Genomic DNA, 20572 nt, shown 5'->3' with positions numbered 1-20572 from the left:
TTTTTACATCTCATGACAATTGAAAAGTTACATGAAATATATTGAATTCAAAACCATAGCTGTCTTACAAATTCATATTATTACGTACATGTATATAAAATTTTTGTAATGTAAGACTTTTGTCACTTTTATATTACCGGCCAGGTATTACAAAAGATTTACATTGTTGAAGATTTTTTTATGAAGTAGAAGGTGCAAAAAACTTTGCTAGGCCCGTATTTCAACAAAATGAAATAATAAGTTTGTGTTAATTAAGAAATAAGAATTTTGTTTGCAATTAATTTATTCTAAGATTAAAAATAACAAAGAGAAAAACAATTATTTTGTACAATATTAAAGTTATTGCCAACAATTTTTTCATGGATAAAAATAAACCTTAAATAGAAAAAACTGTAAAGAACCAACCCTTATGAATCATATACAAACTACAACACAAATATGATGTTGATAAAACAATTAATGCCCTAAGTGATTCTCTCTGAAGACAACCATTACATGTTCATCCACTAAGACATTATCAGTTTAATTTCACATCCCCTTTCATACACTGACTTTGGAAGGATTCATTTACACTTTTCAGCATATAAATGATTATAATAACAAAGTTTAAAAGAACAATGTTTTGAGTCTTAATTTGCATAAATATACAACAGTTACTATGGGTCTACCACTCTTAAGTCTATCTCTCATTTTACTCCATAATAAAATTGTTTTAGTGAAAGACATTGAATCTTAATTAAGTAACATGCACATGTGTTATCATTCTAAACTTCTTAATGAAAAATAGATGCTCTGTCATACACAGTAATATGGTATAAAAAATCATTTGGGAAAAATCAATGATACATGTACTGGCAAGCCTGACTAGAAAATGAACATTCCAAGATAAAACGAAAAATTAAATGTAAAACATATACACTTACTTAGTTAATAATGTTGGATTAAACAGAATAAATAATGCACATTTTAGCAAACAAATGATTTCAAACAACTAGCTAACCTGAACTAAACAATATTTAGTATGCTAAACAAGTATAATTGTATATTATCCTAATTCCTGCCACCTTGTAATTCATTAAAAAGATCTATAGAAAGTCTTTGTTAAGACCCTTTTTTTCTTACCAAGACTGTTTTTCCTGGTACTTTATCAATACAAGTCTGAATTTTCTCTAGTACAATTGTCACACGCCTATCAAGGGCTGGGTAATGTTGCTCGGCCAGTATCGGGGATATCGGGTCCTGTTTCAGCACCTGTCTTAGCACTTTACTCAGTACTCCATTCTTAAGGGTAAGCAGTCTTTTGTATGTCTCATCTCTAACTCTAAGAAAAATTTACGAGAATTTAATACTAAAATAATCAATTTACATGGGATTTTGTGATTACCAGTAACTAAAACTTAATTAAAAGTGTGGAAGGCTTGAAATAATCGATGGCTGGTTAGTCTGAGACCAGCAAATTTAAGATACTGTTTGATGGGAAATATTCGCCCTTGTTTTATTTTCGCCCCTTTTACCCTAGTTTTCAGTGGGAAAATTTAAAGACTGGGTGAAATGATACAAGACAGAGTTATCTCTATTAATTTCAATGTGCCTGGTGCAAATTTTAGACAGTGCAAAATCATTTACATTTGTATAAGGGAGAAAAAAACACGAGGGAAAAATTACCATTATATATACAGTACTACTCCAGTGTGACTCTATAAATTCTTGAAATCAAATTCTGCATTGGTAAAAGCCTTTAAAAACATTCTTTACAAGATGATGTTCAATTTCAAATTGTTTTTGCAATTTTGTAAGTGAATATACATCACATTGATAAGCCATTGGTGCAGATATGTTGTTTATAATGATGAATACTGGTATGTATACTACTTACATACAGCATTGGTATAAAGGTGCCAAGATTGATATTTCATCATGGAAAGGGTTACCAAAGCTGTAAAAATACCAGTAAAACTAAGCAATGATTTACCAGGTATCTTTTCCTTGAAATATGGCTTTTGTGGTTAATATAAAAGATAAAAATTACTTCATTGGAGAAAACTTTTACTTTTTTTTAAAGCATTTCTTAATTAAATAATATCAGAGAATTTATTTGACATTAAAATCCTAAATTTTTTAACTATCAATGAGACATTGTATAATTAATATATTTTCTTGGAACACACATTACCAAAAAAAAAGAAAAGAAAGAAAATGCTTGAGCTTGTATTGAAAGACTACCTCTTTCCATTGTCTAGCATCAGAAAGACAGATTCCATCTGATTTCCAAGGGTTTCATATCTGTGTCTGTCTGCATTTCCAATGAGAAAATCAAAAATAGCAGTGTCTATAAGATCAAGAAGCCTCGGTCCTTGAGAGTAAATATGGCTGGCTTGAACAGCAGTGCAGTAATTTGGATCTTTTTCCCATCTGAAACAAAGAAAACTGTGTTGGTGAAAAACATGTCTGAAATTCAATAGAACAGCTGGAAAAAAGCAAAATGCTGGGTATTTCTGTGCTTAATTCAGATGGGCATTTTAACAGTTTCAACTAAACTTCATCTATTTTACTATGATTACTGGTAATAAACTAGTTCAGCAGCTTATTTTAATATCTCTCGTTGGCAAGATAGCGTGAGGGGGTCATTGGTGTGGGAGGAAGCTGGAGTACCCAAGCAGAGAAAACCCACGTGTTCAGGTGGGAAACTACCACACCCTTTTACATACAACTACTTACGACCACGGGGGTTCAGACTCGGAACTCAGCTGTAATAAACGAGTGCATTGTCCACTGCTCTTCTTCAACACCCCATTAACAATATCTGAGGCATTCTCTCTATACATGTTGCAATGAACTCTACATCAATTGTGAGGACGATTTAATCCAACATTCATTGATATTTTCAGCCTTGGTCTTTATACATCAGCTTATTATTGGAGAATTTCTTTTTTAATTCTTTAACATACATGTATAATTTCTAATTTCAAATGTTCGTTTCCTGCTCATTTACCCTGTAAAAAGGGAATAATAATTGATAGGAAACTTTCTCAGGCTTCAAATATCCAATAAAAACAAGATATCATCGTTGAGGTTATCAATGAATTTCCCTTTAATAAAGGACATAAAGATAATAGTGAATTGTGAAGAAATGTATTAAAGCAATATGAGCTGCAATTTTCATGCTGAAAATATTGTGGACAAATGATATTATTAATGGGTGGACAGAATGATCACTATAGAAAATCCAAAGACATAGGTCTTAATTACCCATTAGCATGTAAATAGGATAGATGCCAAGTAAAAATACAACTGAGAGATGGAATTTCTTATAAGTATATGATATAAAAATCATAACATAAATTTCCATGTAATAATCTATATAGACCACATAAAATAAATATTAAGATTCAATTTCATCCTGATTTGCAAAAATGTGGGGCAGATTGGTGTATTTTTTTTTTACTGCATGAAGAAATTTGTGTCCTAATAATAACAAACATGACTGGAATCAAATGATAATCAACATGTCAAGCAGTCAATAAAATATATTGACTTTTTTGTATACCAAACCCGTTTTTTTTTTTTTTTAATTTTTTTCCACACAATTTTTTTTTCAAAATAAAAATTAAATATATTGGAGCAAGTCACTTTCAGAGGGCGGGCAAGGATGAGAATCCAAAAACTAATTTGATGTGGCCTTATACACTGGAGAACCTACTGTGCTAGTTTTCCAGTGACATAGGTTCTGGCCCATGGATGTCTGTGAGTCTTTAAGGGGTAAGCCCTGGGAAGCCACAGTATAACAGCCCCCTCCAGTATATCCTCCTCACCACACACACCCGTCTCCTCCCCCTTGCAGTAGTAACATTTACCGTAAAAACAGGTGTTTGAACCTACAACAAAATACAAAATGCCTTTTTTACTACTCATACAATGATATACTGGTATTAGATTACAGGAGAAATTTACAATGAAAACTTTCAGTATTGTATTAAAAAAGTGTTCTTTTCTTCTGTTTGGCATAATATGAGTGAAAAAGTATGATGTACCAGTTACCCTGTGTCATTGTCATAATTGTATACTGTTCTAATTTAATACGGTAAAACCCGTTTAGTATAATTTTAACACTGATATAGCAAATTCTTCGATAAAGCAAAGTTTCATAGAATCCCCGGCAAAAACTACATCAAGTTTAATGTGTAAAGATAAATGAGTTACAAGTTGTCATCTAAACTTATTTTATCATGAATTCAAAACTGAGTTAATGTCAATATTTTTTGAGTAGCAGTGACTCTAAGGGTATTTCATCACACTGATATAATTTTTGATGAATTTTTAAAGTATTTATTTTCGAATAAGGTTTCACGAATAAGAGACCAATATTGGCTCTTAATTATTTAAAAAGGGTTATTCAGATTTTAAACTGATAATTACTTTAAATTTTACCTTGAAATCAAATTCAATTCAAAGGTTAACAGTTATTGTGGGGTGCTGCCACTCTTGATCTCATTTATCCATTTATTTTAAAGTCATTGTTTAGAGGATAATAAAGCAACTACATTACTGCAACCAACCCAAACCCCTGCATGCAGGACTTGACTGAGTAAGACCAATTTCCATATTTCATACGCATAAAGCATTGGATAGATCATATATCTGCACTTTTTCTGCAGTAATGACTCAATCGGTGCGATAAAAAGAAAATCATGCTAATGTAAATCTCTACCAAAACAATAAACAAGGGAGGAAGAATCAAATTATTTATCAATACGAACATGCAACTCTGAGAGTTGTCTAAATTTACCATTGACAAAAAATGTCTTCAGTAGCTGCTCTGATCCATTTGGAATGATTTCTGTGTTTAAATTGATTTTTCTTCCCACAGCTAAAGGAGTACGTCTAAATTCCATTATCCTGTAGTGAAAAAATTGCCAAGAAAACTTGATTAACTATAAACGTCTCACTTGTGGAGCAGTTGAAAAATGTTGTTCATCCTTTCATACATGTAAACAATTTGAGTTTTATACAAAATATATCTGTACCCTAACTGTTGGGGAATGAAATATAAAACTGGTATAGCATCCTCTGTAAGCATCCACTACTGCTTCTTACGTGATAAAAAAGGATGTTTACTGATTAATGGCATGAAGTCATGTAGTAATGCTGGTAATCTCACAACTATTAGGTAATGGTACCACAAGAACTGTCAAATAAGAACTTGTAGCACGGTACTTCTCTGTATCACTGTGCATGATAATTTCCCTATACTACATGTATACAGTATTGAGTGACTACCTGTTGAGGTGGAATGCAGCAATCTCTCCATTGTGACGGTCAGCACCAGAGTATGGAGTCTCTGTGAAAATCTCCTCTCTTCTGTACCTGCATGAAATGTACAGGTAATTACTAATAGTATAATTTTTGCCCTAATTAATATCAGGTGTTTTCTTTTAAATGTTTTTTTTCCAAAGTGTATTACATGTATATTGTTTACTTTTGTATTTCTTATAAAACATCCTGCTCTTAGAGTTTATAGCAGTAAAAACATTTTTAAAACATCAAAACTCAATTTTCACAGTGTTTTAATTTTCTTTTCTTTAAAATAATTTACTATATGAATCCCTATTCCCCTAAGAATAGTTTGTGCCAAGTTTAACTGATCAGAAATGAAGTGGTCCTAAAAATAAAAAGAGATATTTAAAATATTTACAGACAGAATAATGGGAAAGGGACAGATGGATGGACCACAGGCGGTAAAAAAACCCCCTGAAATTGGGAGTCCCTCTTCTTTATACTGTTGCAAAAAATAAACAGTTTTATTCATTTTCTTAACTGTGCATGCATGGCTAGTACCATCTAGGTTTAAATGCTACAATTTGGCCTCCTTCAAGTATCAGTGTAAGCTTGAGTTGTGTCCCTTTATAGCCCGTGTCAGCTGATAAAATTTTCCTTGTAGCCATTGCCTTCAGTATTGAACCTAAAACAAACACAAAAAATACTATGTAGATCAGTATTAAACCAATTCTCTCTCTCTCTCTCTCTCTCTCTCTCTCTCTCTCTCTCTCTCTCCGTAACTGTATAAAAAGTTGATGGTTGACAGACCGTAGACAGCCTCTACATATATATAAATCTGAAGATGTCTCTCCTCCTTTTCCTATATCCCCCATATCCCTCTCCATAAAGACATTACACGCTGAGACATTGAAATGATATCTTTAATAGACACTATCTACAGTATTCATTTAATATTACCATTGCAGCAAAATTGATTTTTGAAATACTCTGAAAGTTTTCTAAAGCAATTATCTACCATACTCTTTAAATAATAAAAAGTTGCATCAGACTCCCAGTCTGACAAATAAATCTTCTATGCATCAATAAATATCTGCCATAAGTGTTAAACCTGACTAAGAACAGGAATAAAATATTTAATTTGTGATCTTCTTTTATCAATATTTTATATGGAGCATGCATCCTGTGTTTTGATGCTTGCAACACTCTAATCAATTTAAAGACAGCATCAATCAATGATTCCCAAAATGAATATGCATGTGCTGGTGGTTATCCAACAAGAATATATTTCCGCTGTTTCAAATCAATCTAGATTTTTAATATCAAATTGATTTTGTGTAAAAGAGAAAAACCATGCAACATTACTTGTAATGTAAAACAAAACATTGTATCTAGTGAAATAATAAGCTCAGAAACTTATAAATCAGTACTTGATTGACAGTTGTTTTGGAGAGCAGAGAGAGTGATTTGGGCAAAAGAAAGCTATTGACCAATTCTCTTTTCAAGTCCTAATGAAAAGTCATTTTTCTTCAGGCAAAATATATTGCTTTACTTTCTTGTATGAAACATTTAATCTGAAGGCTGACTCTGGCAAAGAATCCTCAGACACATAAGGAAGTCTTAAAGTGTCATCAACAAATAGAATTTCCTTTACCATGTTAACATGCATATTCACTTCATTTTACATCAAATACTTGTACATGCAGTGTATATGTTCCGTGACATCAAGAATCAAAACCTTAACACACTGGACAGACTTTGAACTGCTCTTCCTTAATACACATGTAACCTGAAATCTGATCTGGTCAACTAGCTGGTTCATCCAATTTGAATTGAACTAATGTTGATCTGCTTTATGTTTTAATCTAAATTTTTGTGCATGGATACTTACTTAGACATGTCATAATTCTATAACATATTTGTACACCTTTCATGGAGGTATTTTCATCATTATTTTGAATATTTTGACTTTCTTAAAATTGCAAAATACCGGTAATTGTAATTAAATCTTAATTGACATGCTAATTATATTATATAGTTTAAGGTAGTTGTTACAATAACATTTAAAAATCATATGTAGTCATATTACATAATACATGTACAATTTCTTTGTTTTTTTTCAAAATTCAATATATACAGGTCAGTTTCTCTGTCTAAGGAGTATGATTTTGTTGTTTTGTTGTAGTTTTTGGTAACATAACAGCTTCTGTAATTAAAGTTTGTTAACTGCAACAAACATGTATTCCCCAAACAATAACATTCATACTAAACATGTGGCTATGAGGCTCTTGTATCACTAGACTGCCAGCCTTAATAAGGTTGTAGCTGAAAAGATTTATTGACGTTTTCCCTCTTTTCATATCCTTATCCACAGAAAGTGGCATGTAAAAAATCAAAGCCAATTTAAGCTCTCCAATAGTTCAAAATCACTTGATCAATGTACAAAGTTGCCTCAATTTAGGATGACAGCATATTTTAAATAATCTAGTATACAATTACAAACTATTTAACCTTTAACTAAATTACCACGTATAAATATACTCTTAATCTTAAAAAAAAAAAAAAGCCACCTGTAAAACAAGACAGCTGGCAATACTCAAAGCATGGATTCAACATTGAAAATTTATTGGTAGAATTATGGCTGATATGCATGGTGATGTTTATGTTTATTACAAATTAACAAAACAAAAGCAAATTAACATTTCTACAGTATTTGAAATGTTCTTTCCAGATTTTATCAGTACTTGCAATATCACATTTAAAACTGAAAGTGTTTTATTAATTAATATCAATTAAGTGTTCCCCTGCAAAGTTCTATTGCTAACATACTTGTTTTTTATATAGTGAAATGAAAAAGTCCAATAGAGGTGAAAAATTTACATATTTTACAACACACTTTTTTATAGATTTGAAAAGCAGCTCTTTATTTTCACATGACTCCTTCAATTTACAATAAATTATATTAGGTTTCAAAGAAGGTATATTCATGGTATTTAATGCTTCAGTATGCAAAAATGATAGCTATAGTTAAGTAGAAGTAAAGATGTGTTTACCCAATTCACTATACTAATTTTTATGAATTTTTTATGAAATAGTTAATTAGATATAAAATGTAGCCATTATATATATAATATAGCAAAATATTTACATCAATGAAGTATGATTCCCTCTGTTTCTTACAAAAATTGATTGTAATTCATAGCTCAATAGAAACTGACAGGACTAAAAACTGCACTATTCATTAATTAGTAAATCTACTTGGCCAAAGGATTTTGCGAGTTTTGAGCTCCTATCACAATTGGCGCACAGGCACTTTTCAACACTTTGCAATTGGAATATTTTGGCTTCACATGAGCTATAGCATTCGTTGCGTGAGCTTTTGCATTCGTTGCATGCGTTTTTTGTGGTCAAATCAAGTCTCCTTAAAATAATGGACATGCACACTATTCAAACCGTATTCAAATTATTGCAATGCACAAACATTAGTACAAACGTTTTACAATGTTTTGTGCACCTGTACTCGCAAGAGCGATGCACAATTTTCAAAGATTGTAAGATAATTTGCAGCCGTTTATGCATGTTTTGGCAACCATGAGACTGTTGCTCAATGTGTCTCGTTATCTTGCAATGTTTTACTGTCATTGCAAGATTTATCGGTTTCAGTTTCCATGGATGCCACTATATAAATAGTGCCTGTTTGGGAGGGTAAGAGTTGAAATTGACACCCCTCGAAAACCATTGTCAACCTCTGCTTCCCGTCGGTTGACAATGGTTTTCTCGGGGTGTCAATTTCATGGTTTTCTCGGGGTCAATTTCAACTCTTACCCTCCCAAACAGGCACTATTTATTTTATTATACTGAATGTCTTCAGTGCAAAGAAAACTCTGTTTTCATATAGATGTGTTGTGAATTTTATGGTGAACCGTACGCGCATAATTTACGCGCATGTAACAATTCGTTGTGTTACCCTTTGCCAAGGGTGTTGCTAACGCTGAGGGTAATAGAACGGATTATCAACTGCGTCTTAACCAATCAGATTTCAGTATTTAACATGAAAGTATAATAATAGTATATACTGGATACAGGGTTATTTTCGCCCCATGATATTATCGCTTCTACTTACGGTTTTCCCTCGTCTTGAATTCGCTCCAACAATGTTGTGGTAAAAGAGAGACAATATAAGACAATGGATTTTGCCAAGTCTTAATTTGCTAACTGACAAAAAGAACGAAATGAGCGAAAGTAAACATAGCTCTTTTCTACAGTATACACTGTATCAGCATATCTGTTTACTGAAGAGCATCGGAAATGGGCAGTATGTATACCCCTCTGACTCGTTCGAGCATTCCTACGATGGAACGCATGATCGAACGAGCACCACAAGTTCTATCGCATTGCCGCACGTTCATGCAGTAGTCCGATCAACTGGTCTTCCATGCAATCATATCGCATTATCTTACAACACCCGCTTTTATTGTACAACAGTTGAATATAGCTGCAAGATATATTGCAAGATTCAATGTGTTTACATCGCACAACAGTCGCTCTGAATCGTGCGAGTTTTGTACAAGTACTTTTCATATGGGATTACTTTGGCAACAGTTTTTGAGCCATATCTACTGGGTAATTTTTTTGGTCACATGAATATTTTGTCCCTTCTGCTCATGCACCAATTCTGAAAGGGGCTTTAAAATAACCATGTCAATGATTCAGTTTCCAATGATTAGTATTGAAAACTACATCATTGTTCAGTGACCTTCATGAGTTCTCTTTTGTGTGAGGACACTATAAATCAATACACAGGAACCTCAAAAATGGTTCTCCAATAAATACATGTATGTAAGAGGGTATTTATAACACCACAAACAAATATGATCTATTTAAACATTTTACATACACAGAATTGATCGCTACCACAATTCCATTTTGATCAATCATGAAAGAGTATGGGAACACTTATAATGAACATGCCATAATTACAGGTAGGAGTTTATACTTTACTAAAGCAGAAGTATGCAACTGGAGAGACTTCATGAATTATTCTTTATAATATTATGAGACTTTACTGGTATCGGTCTATTAGCAAAATCACACTTTGAAGGTTCAATATACACTGTACAGAGGAGTTAACTAGGAATTCATTCAGTGTTGATTATTTGGACTTCTAGATGAAAGAAAAAGGTAAGATGATGGTAGACTTTTAGATCCTCTTGTTTAGTCTGTCAAATTGTCTCATGCAACTAGTATAGATATGCAGATTGAACCATTTCAATAGCAAATTGCATATATGTAAATTTTAACTTCATCAGTAGCCAAAAACAAGTTGCATTTTTTCACTTGCTGAAAACCAAAATAATTCAGTCTAAACACTTTCATTATTCAGCAATTTAAGCATCTCTCTCTCTCTCTCTCTCTCTCTCTCTCTCTCTCTCTCTCTCTCTCTCTCAGGGATTGGGAATTTCTTTTTTGCTCAGGGCAATTAAACTTCTCAGCATTTATGTCAGCTAGATCATGAATAATATAAACACCTACTTGATATCTCTAGCCAAATAATCAATGACACTACTGTGATCCTGACACTATGAAAATGCATAAGCCGTAATACTATTAGATCTACACTGCACGACCTAAAATGTCCTCAAATTTCACTTTTAAACAATAAATTACCATATCCAAAACACTGTAACTTTCATCTAACAATTCATTAATGTACCAGGTAATCAGCTTCAGATGTATTGGCAATTATTCTGACGTAAACTAAAAGTATGAGTGTTGAGACAAATGAACAAATTGTATACTTGGCACTGTTAAAAGTAAAAACATGTCTTCAGTAGTATGTTCCATTTTTTTATATGTGTGTGTAAGCCAGAAACGTGGATGTTGACAGAGAGAGAGGTAAAGTCATTGATTTTCAAGCTCCAACTCCATCGGTAATTTAGAGAATCCACATGCTGTTGCCCCACCACGCACAACATAGATCAGTTTGGCAAGTTTTTTGACCAGATTATTGACAAAATAGGAAATGGCTTTTGACAGTGAAATGTACGGAGTTCAATTTCCAAATGATAATCACTGCTTTTATCATAATGACCTCTTCTAATACTGTGATCCCTAGCTGCGCTGGTCAATAGTGGGGTAAGTGTTTCTATTGAGCCCTAGTACAGTAAAGGAATGTTAAATCCTCCATCTCCATCTACTGTAGATTACAAGGGATTTTTTTCTACCAAATGATTGTTCTAAAAATTAGGCAGGCAAAAAAGACGTTTTCTTAAGAACTGAAAGCTTAAAAATGTATAAAAAGTGAAAAACAAGAGCAATGTGAAGCTTTAGGTTAATACATCCATTGTTAATTAGCTCACAATGAGTACAGGGTGAGTAGATCAAAACTCAAGCTGTTGCTCATTGAACTCCTCTTGAAGGTGGTTTGAGACATCTGTTGATTAAAGTACATAATAATTGAAATACTTTCAAAGGTTTAGAATGTTCAAATTTTACAATATTTACCCAAAAATAGCTTAAAAATTGTAAAACCCCAGCAGGATTTGAACTCATGACCTACAGATTTGTAGTAAACCCTCTAACCCACTACGCTACGCTGTTAGGTGACAATACTTGGAAAGAAACTACTTACATAATTACACTTCATTTTATTGTTTATTTTGATAAACAATACGTCACAACATGGAAGTGTCCCATACCACCTTAAAGGGGCATGGTCACGATTTTGGTCAAATTTTATTTTTCTATTTTTATCATTTACAATGCTTTAAAAATGCATTTCTTATGATCAAATTGAATTTTGTCTATCTTCTTATTCATTTTAAGCATAAATAAACAGTTCCTTTTGGTTAACACGTTCAGTTGAGGTCTAAAACTGGAATTGTCACTTCAACATTCAAAATATAAACAAAAGCTTTAAATTGTTTACATAGCAAAGAATTATAAACTCTGTATCTCGATCCCTTAAAACTCAACTAATGACACTAAAATTTTGGTCGCCTATTAAAAATGCCTCACTGAAGCATTGTAAACATTAAAATCGAAAAAATAATTTTTGACCAAAATCATGACCATGCCCCTTTAAAGTGGTATGGGACACCTCCATGTTGTGATGTACTATTTATCAAAATAAACAATAAAATCAAAAGTAAATTCATAGTTTCTTTCCAGAAATTGTCACCTGACATCATAACACAGTGGGTTAGAGGTTCACTACAAATCTTTAAGTCATGAGTTCGAAAACCGCTGGGGATTTTGAAAATTTTACCTTTCCAAAAATTCATAAAACATATTTTTTGGTTAAAAGTTCTAAACAGGTGAAAGTTCAATTATCATGTACTTTAATGCATCTTAATATTGACGGATGCCCCATACCACCTTAAATCTAAAAACAGTTAAATACATGCAACTCATGATCCCAATTCAAGGTTTCTGATTTGTCCTTGATCTTGACAGATTAATAAGCAAGAAAAAGTCTGGGCTGATGGTAATGCCATCTACATCAATATGCGTTGCCTGGAAAATAATCTGTTAGATGTGAGCCTGCATTCAATCAAAATTGTTGACCATTAACACTCTGTCAAGGGAGAAGATTAGAACTCCTTGGTTTTTGAAAATCCTCTTGCTATGTCTCATCACTCTCATGGGGATATATTTTTAAAAATGGAAATATTTAAAATATATATATGCTTTTATCTCCAAATCTTTATGCTATTGAAATTTCCTTGAAAGAAGACCATAGTAATTTAAATATCTAATACTTTTCAAACAATTGTACAAAAAAACTTCCTCTAATGCCCAATAATCACTTGATCAAACCAATGAATCCTATTATTAATATGAAAAATGAAGTGTTGTTAACACATTAATTATATATACCTGGTATTTACATTCGAAATATGCTTCCTCATTTAAACTTATAGAATAGCGAGAATGTTTACTTCTGAGTTAACTTTTAAATGAAACACAACGATTACCCAATGCGCTTATCCCTTGACAGTTGCATTATTGTAAACATTAAAAACACTGTTATTTTAATAATCCAAAACAAGTTGACTTTTGCAAAAGGTCAGCCATTTTGTGATGATGTGTTATTCTACCCCAATCAAATTACTGTGAGTCCCTATAGGCTGATTACTATAGTGTTTTATACTCCACACACATTAATGTATTACAGTACTGTGTGTCTAATGCTTCATCACAAATCCTATTCTGTAGAATCTGGAGGATTGGTATTAATATCAAAGCAAAATAGAATTTTATTTTAAGTACATGTATTTGTATTCTATTATATTTACATACACTGAATATGTTTCAATTTCTTATGGAAACTTATACATGTATGGTAGTTAATTCATCGCTCAATAGAAACAACAAGACTAGTATCTACATGCCCTGTTTATCGATTGGTCAAAACCTACAGCGACCTAAGAAAAAATCATGGACTGCACGAAATAATCATGATGATGTCAAGCTCAAATTCCCATAGGAGACAATTTGGCTGTTTCTTTTAGGTAATGTAATGTTGGACATTAACAGTAATTTAGTAAATTTTACTTACAAGTACTTTTTACAATAAATCTATTAATTTTTTAAAAAAAGATGTAAATATAACTAATGCATCATTTATTTTTCTGCAATGTTGCCACCCTCATATCCCACCAAAGAAAGTGCTTTATAGTTTAAATAGAACCATTTTAACAAGACCTTGAACTTTTGGTTGGATGTAGTTATCTATTTCTTGCGTCAAAACAAATTAAAAATGATGCGGTTTCAAGCAAAATATGCAGAGACTCAAAAGCTAGACAAATCTTGTTGATTTTAAATCACATTGCTGTTTGACGCATCTACCCAAAGTTCAAGCTCTTGTTAAAATGGTTCTAATACCATTATGATATGACATTTCCCAATCCTTGACAATTAAATCAACAGGTAAACAGTATTAGTCCCAATCATTTTACTACTGAACATATACTTTGATGTTTCTAGAAATAATCACCATTTCTTTATTTGTTGCAGAGGTCTCATTTAGCAATTTAAATCTCTGATAATCATGTTCAAAATATCTGAATGCTCACTTAGGCAATAACTGAAATGGTCCAGCTAGAACAAGTGTATGCCATTACTCCTCTACTATAACTATGTGTTGCTGTGCAGAAAAGATGAATAGCAAACGTTTCTACTCCTAAGACAATCATCAAAGTTTATGTATTTGTACTTTGTTTAGAATTTATCTTGGCTGTATGTTCAGCAAAACTTCCAACAAATTTGTTTGTGGCTAAAAAAAGAAAGATTAATAAAGGTAGACTGTACTGTACTAGTACCCATACTTAAATTAATCTTTACTAAATCCAAGGATTAAAATCATTGTGACTTGGTTAACAAATGACAAGAAACACAGTTCTTATTAAGTAATATAACAAGAAATTTTAAAAATATAGATTAAAAGAGCCTAGATTTATGATTAATTAGAATTATTTTAAAATTAAACAGCATGCAAAAATTAATCATCACAGTATAATTTCAAAAAGGAAGCATTTAAAACCCTTGCATGGTCAAGGCTATATACAACAAACTTGATAAACTTTCCCCCTCAAAACTTAGTGTAGTAAACATTTAAGGAAGGAAATCTTCTTTGAGTTTAATTCCGGAGTACTTCAATAATGTTTGGCTCCAACTCTTCTTTAGTGATAGAAGAAAAGTGTGATGGTACCAGACATCATCGGCGATATCAAGCCCGCGACAGACGCGCCATGAAGAACATTAGATATCACAAGGTTCCAGCCTTTTCATCTGGGCCAGATCGGGATATTCTGAATTATGCATATGGCTCAGAGACCAACCTAGAAAGGTATGCCTCAGCTTTTTTCATTAGATTTTTTTGTTGTTGTTAATTAAGCAAATGCACACAGTAAGAGCCCCTTTAGGCCAGCATTTTTTTATTTTTAGGTTTACAAACAACAAAATGATAAAGTTTCGTAGGAGGAGGAAATAAAAAAAAAAATCTCTTTTGACCTACAATTTTTTTACTTTTAGGTTTACGAACCATAAAATCGTTAAGTTCTGTAGGAGAAAAAAAAACTTTTATGACATCATCTTTATTCTAATATTAATATAATGAATGACAACTTCATGATAGTGGTGTATAACTGCATCAAGTGTAGCATGTGAAAAGTATGTCATCTGTGTAACATATCTCTGAAATAGTACAATAGAATATTAGACATACAGCTTTGATAATTACATGTACATATAGCAATGTCAGGGGTTTGCAATTACAAAATTTGGCCGCAAAGTTACTAGCCCGAGATTCAAATTTACTAGTCAGACTATTGTCGGACATGTCAACATTTCATTTTTTTAAAAAAACCTAAATTTTATGTACATAAAGTAATAATGTTTTCTCCTGTATGATACTAGTATTTAATTATTAATATACAAAATATTTAGTACTTTTACGTTTTCTGCAGTTAAAAAATATTCAACTTCATTGATCTCACATTTTATTTACAAAATTGGTTGGGTGTTTATATGTGAGAAAACTCAAACATAACAGTGTGAATGTGAACAGACGAGCTATAAAATCACTGCAACTATATGTGTGCATGTATTTTATCCTGTTGAATTTCCATGTATAAAGTACAACTATGCAATGAATAATGTAATGGTAAATTTTAATTGAAAATAACGGAAAATGCACAAACAATAATATGATTTTTTTTTTAATTCACTAGGCAGGTCACTTTAAAATGTGTTCATGAGAATAGTTACTGCAGAAATTTATAATATACCTCTCTCTCTCTCTCTCTGTAAAATAAATTTTTAAAAAAGCCAATGAATACATATGCCAATTCAACACAAAAAGAAAGGGAATCATTTTACAGTGATGTACATGAAAACAGCTGCACAGGTAACTATCAAAGCCATGTTCAGTGAGGTGTGACTATCTCGTCTAGCCACTGGTCAACACTGTCGGTAAAACTTCAAAGTATGAAACTCACAGCAGAGTGTTTTTAGAAGCTTCTCTGAAGAATGTAGCACGAGAAAAAGATGCGTAAGAAATTTTTAGGCTATCATGACACAAAAAGAGCAGATTTTATGCCTCTGTGATAACAATGACGATATACTTTTCCTACGAGAAAAAATTTGCTGTCGGGGAGAAAAAAAAGGTCTTTTTTGTAATTTTATTTTTTTTCTAAAAACTCAGAAAACCGAGCGGCGGGTTTGTAAACCTAAAAATAAAAAAATGCTGGCCTTATGTGGCTTGTGTGAGAGTAAATGAATAAAAGGCCTTGCAGCATTCATAAAAAAGCCTGCTGATTACTAGCAGTCTAGTTCTGGGCAAGTGACCAAAGGATAAAGATTCATGTACAACTCACTGTCCTTTTTATGTCTATTTAGAGCATATATATGAATATATTTTACAAGCATAAAATCCAACTGTTAATTAAAACACCTATTATTCCTGGTCTAAATCATACATGATATTCTCAATACAAAAATTGTTACATGTTCAATATCCTAATTAAATTAATATATATAACGGTATATTTTTTTCTTCAATAAGACTAATACATTTACCTTACTTTGTCATCATTAGTCATTAATGAGGATTTTGATATTTAGCCACCTACAATAAAGTCTGGTTTCAAAGATCATATCCAACACAAATATATCAACTATTTACCTATTTCTGGTGCATATTCCGGATGCACTTCCCTCTCTGTTACCATTTTTTCTGCAACTCGCCATGGTGAATCCTTCAGAGGGTAATGAAAATTGATCCAGTATTTTTTCTGCAACTCTTTCACAAGTTTTTCAACATCTGTGTTAGCCTCCTCTTCACTGAGTCTGGAGTTATCTTCCATTACAACTGGGACTTCTTTGATAATTGAGTCTGCCTGAATTATCTCCCTTTTGATGTCTGGCTCCAATATTTTGTATGAAACATACAAAATAAAGATCACAGTTAGGCAAACCACCACTCTCCATTTTCTTCTCATGATAATAACCTCATTGTAGGTTTCTTTCTCAGAGTTGTCCTTCCTTTATTGATAGCTGCAAAAGAAAAGCAGAACTAGAGTTTAAACTGGATTTGTTCAAGAAATACTAACACCCCCTGTGTGACCTCTTTAAGATACATGTAAGTGCCATAATATGACCTTAAGCTTTGTCAATGACCTTAGATCAGGGGCATGACCTGACCTCAGATTAAAGACAACCTCTAGCTGTGCCACGTTTATCTTATTGTAAAAGTTATAGACCAGACGATGATGTCACTACAGAATCTACTTCAGTAAAAACATTATAAAGTTGAAAAACACATGTAAAATGAAGAGAAACAGTCAATTAAACCATTTTATTAAAAATACCACATCTTCAAAAAATTATAAATAAGAGCATACACATTTTTAGGGGAAAAAATGAATCACTAATATCCTGTCTTAATATAATGTCTATACACAAAGAAACAGAATAATAGTAATTGATGATTCTATAACTTGCAAAATTTTCTATATGATTGAAAGTCTTATGAAAACATGCATGCTAGTATATAGATATATAGACTTTTCTAAGTTCATGTACCTATATAATATTGCCGAACAAAATACATACTGGTGAATAATTTGCATCACACATTTTAGGCCTGAACATTTAGGGCAAAAACATAGTTCAGTAAAACATAGTAATCAAAACTTATGATCAAGCGGTTATATAATCTTGACTCAATTATCATGATATGATAATTTGCAGGGAAAATATTCTCATGGAAATGTTGGAATGAACTTAACATAGTGTACACAATAATATTTCTGATGCTAATTTTTTTTTCCATTGTGAACTTAAACATCGCAGTAATCTTTGATCTAGCTGTTCAAAAGGGTTTTCAATTACAGACAACAGAAGTACATGTATATCTATTGGATGTTATGGACTTTTCAAAAAAAAAAAATTGTATCAAGGGTAGCGCATGTGTTCACAAGAATGCCTTAAAATATGAAATACATACTTAAATTATTTATGAATGTTTTTTTTTTTTTATTAATTTAGATTAATGAATTCGATAATCAACATATTAATTTTTTTTTATTTGGACGAACAAGCAGTGAAAGAGATGGTCTTGGAACAGCCGCAATTAGCTCTTTGAAATAAACAATGGGAATACACATCGCTCTAAAGGACACTAACTCGTGTTATCAATGTTTTTTTTATGAAGAGCAAGTTTTTAAGTTATAAACTCATGATCGACTCGAGTTTGGTATGTGTTTAAGATCTTATAATTTATTAATGACGTTCATGGTATATTGAAGAATAATGTCCACGGCATCTCTTTGATCTCAGCAATAACTGTAGTAGAATACTATATATATATAAAATCTGCAAAACAAACAACTTTTTATCTTGAAAACTGTAGCAGGAGTTATCTGTACAATAGGGGTACCGTATAAGCAATATTTTGCCAAAAAATGACTGAGTTCAACAGCTGGTATTTTTTTTCATTTACAATCAGAAATTAAAATCCTACCAATATGCACATCTCTGTTATATGTACAATTGATCTGCAAAACAACAACTTCCTATTTTGAAAACTGTAGTAGGAGTTACCCATACAATAGGGGTACCCTATATGCAATATTTTGGCAAAATTTGACTATGGTAAGTTCAACAGCTAATACTGCTTACATTAATTATCATAAATTAAAATCCAAGCAATATGCACACCTCTGATATACATATACAATTGATCTGCAAAAGAACAACTTCCTATCTTGAAAACTGTAGGAGAAGTTATCCGTACAATAAGGGTACCCTTTTGGCAGCCGCCCACCTACCATTTTCACCATTTTAATAACCAGATTTTTCCTTCAGAAAACCCAATTAAAAATTACTACTTTTAGTTTCGAGAATGTGATAACTGCAATAAACAAACAGAGGTAGCATAAATTTCAGTTATAGGATTTTTGTGCATTGAATGCTTATTTATGGATATTGTCAGTTCTATAAAACACAAGGCAGTGCAGACAAATCGAATACTGCGCATTAGCGTTGTATGATAATCAAACTGAGTGTAAATACTTCCATACGAAAAGCCATAAACCATTGAGGTGTATTATACGCACAATCCACTAACTCGCAGAGATATATTCTAGAAATCAAGTGCAATTAATTATGATTATTCTAGCACTGTAATTTTTATCAATTTTTTTTAGTAATATAGAATGATTCAAACATTTGTTTATTCAGTTATTGTCTGTCAACCTGAACTATATGTTTAAGACTAAACATCACTAGATTTATTTATGTAGCTTGATTAACCTGATAACTTTTAATACTGGTTTTTTACCTACATGAAGAAGGTATTTAGCTACTTTTAAGCATTTTCCTTTTTATATAAAACAGACAAAAAGTTACAAAGAACTATCAACCAATATTTGTACTGTGTAGTTTAAAAAAGCAACCCAGAGCAAAACTAGTTAAAACATTGCTGCTCTTAAGTGAGTTTTAACTGTTTAAGCAAAACATGCATTAAAATCTTAAATTAATTCTAACGTTTGAGTAACATAATGTACTGTACTACACCACCTTGTGTGGGATGAGGCATGGATAAGTGTGACAACTTCACATTGTGCTGATCAAATTACATTGTATTACCAATCAATTATATCACGTTAACCAGAACTGCTCTTCTTTGTCGTTTCATTTAAGAAGATTTTGTTTGGTCACATATATAGCCTCAAAACTTTTAGAACTTGCGCTGAAAGGGTAACATATTCAAGAGTGATTTTTTTTCTTGAATTGCTTTTATATCGATCAGTTTCAAGAATGATTGATTGGCTAACTTAACCTACATCAAGTACAAGTAGGTAAATAAGTACAAGATTTCAACCGAGGAAATTCGAATGCTCGACTTCAGCGTAATGCTACTTTAGCCTAAGTAAAAAATTCAGATAGGTTAAATTCCGTAACATAAACATTAATAGCTATATTTTTCATTCATTTAAACTTGTATTATACCGTGTAACGTTAGACGTCGAGTATATTCCTCAAAACTTTCAGGCTTCATCCATAAACATTCTAATTTTTCAAGAATATATTGGCAAAACGAAAATAATAATAAAATCAAGACTATCGATATCTGTAGAGTTTAAAATAGTATCAGCCTTTTATTTTTAACAAAACATTGTATAAAGTATTGTAAAAGTATTGTGCATATGCATTACAATGTTACATAAATAATATATTATGTCCGTTAGTGAAAAATGACAAATCGTAAAAATCAATAATTGAAACAACTGCT

The 20572-nt window shown here is 31.9% G+C and overlaps 2 protein-coding genes across 15 annotated transcripts in view; one reads left to right on the top strand and one right to left on the bottom strand.

Moving 5' to 3' along the window:
* Positions 1-274: 274 nt before the first annotated feature.
* Positions 275-20409, bottom strand: LOC105346290 (glycosaminoglycan xylosylkinase). 2 transcript variants are annotated; one of them, XM_011454801.4, is made up of 9 exons: positions 20290-20409; positions 16961-17331; positions 5836-5959; positions 5278-5364; positions 4787-4896; positions 3701-3875; positions 2224-2412; positions 1877-1936; positions 275-1321 (listed from the first exon to the last, which is right to left on the bottom strand). In XM_011454801.4, the coding sequence occupies exons 2-9, from the start codon at positions 17274-17276 to the stop codon at positions 1102-1104; spliced, it is 1281 nt and encodes a 426-aa protein (XP_011453103.4). In that variant the 5' UTR covers positions 17277-17331; positions 20290-20409; the 3' UTR covers positions 275-1101. The 2 variants fall into 2 exon arrangements, with proteins under 2 accessions (XP_011453103.4, XP_034302569.2); XM_034446678.2 differs by lacking the exon at positions 20290-20409 and adding an exon at positions 19927-20074.
* The window catches only part of LOC105346291 (potassium channel subfamily T member 2), a 67674-nt gene continuing 52357 nt past the window's right edge, over positions 5256-20572 (top strand). For 10 of the 13 annotated variants that reach the window (XM_066075337.1, XM_066075340.1, XM_066075331.1 and 7 more), the window contains exons 1-2: positions 10196-10256; positions 14962-15124. In XM_066075337.1, coding sequence (XP_065931409.1) covers positions 10211-10256; positions 14962-15124 — 209 coding nt within the window. In that variant the 5' untranslated portion in view covers positions 10196-10210. Of the gene's footprint in view, positions 5382-10195; positions 10257-10427; positions 10456-11214; positions 11410-14961; positions 15125-20572 lie in introns of those variants that run through there. The other 3 variants (XM_066075329.1, XM_066075330.1, XM_066075339.1) reach the window with 3 other exon arrangements.

Source organism: Magallana gigas, chromosome 2, assembly GCF_963853765.1.
Source record: "Magallana gigas chromosome 2, xbMagGiga1.1, whole genome shotgun sequence".
NCBI lineage: Eukaryota > Metazoa > Mollusca > Bivalvia > Ostreida > Ostreidae > Magallana > Magallana gigas.
The sequence above is the reverse complement of the archived record's forward strand: the minus strand, read 5'-3'. Positions and strand labels throughout refer to the sequence as shown.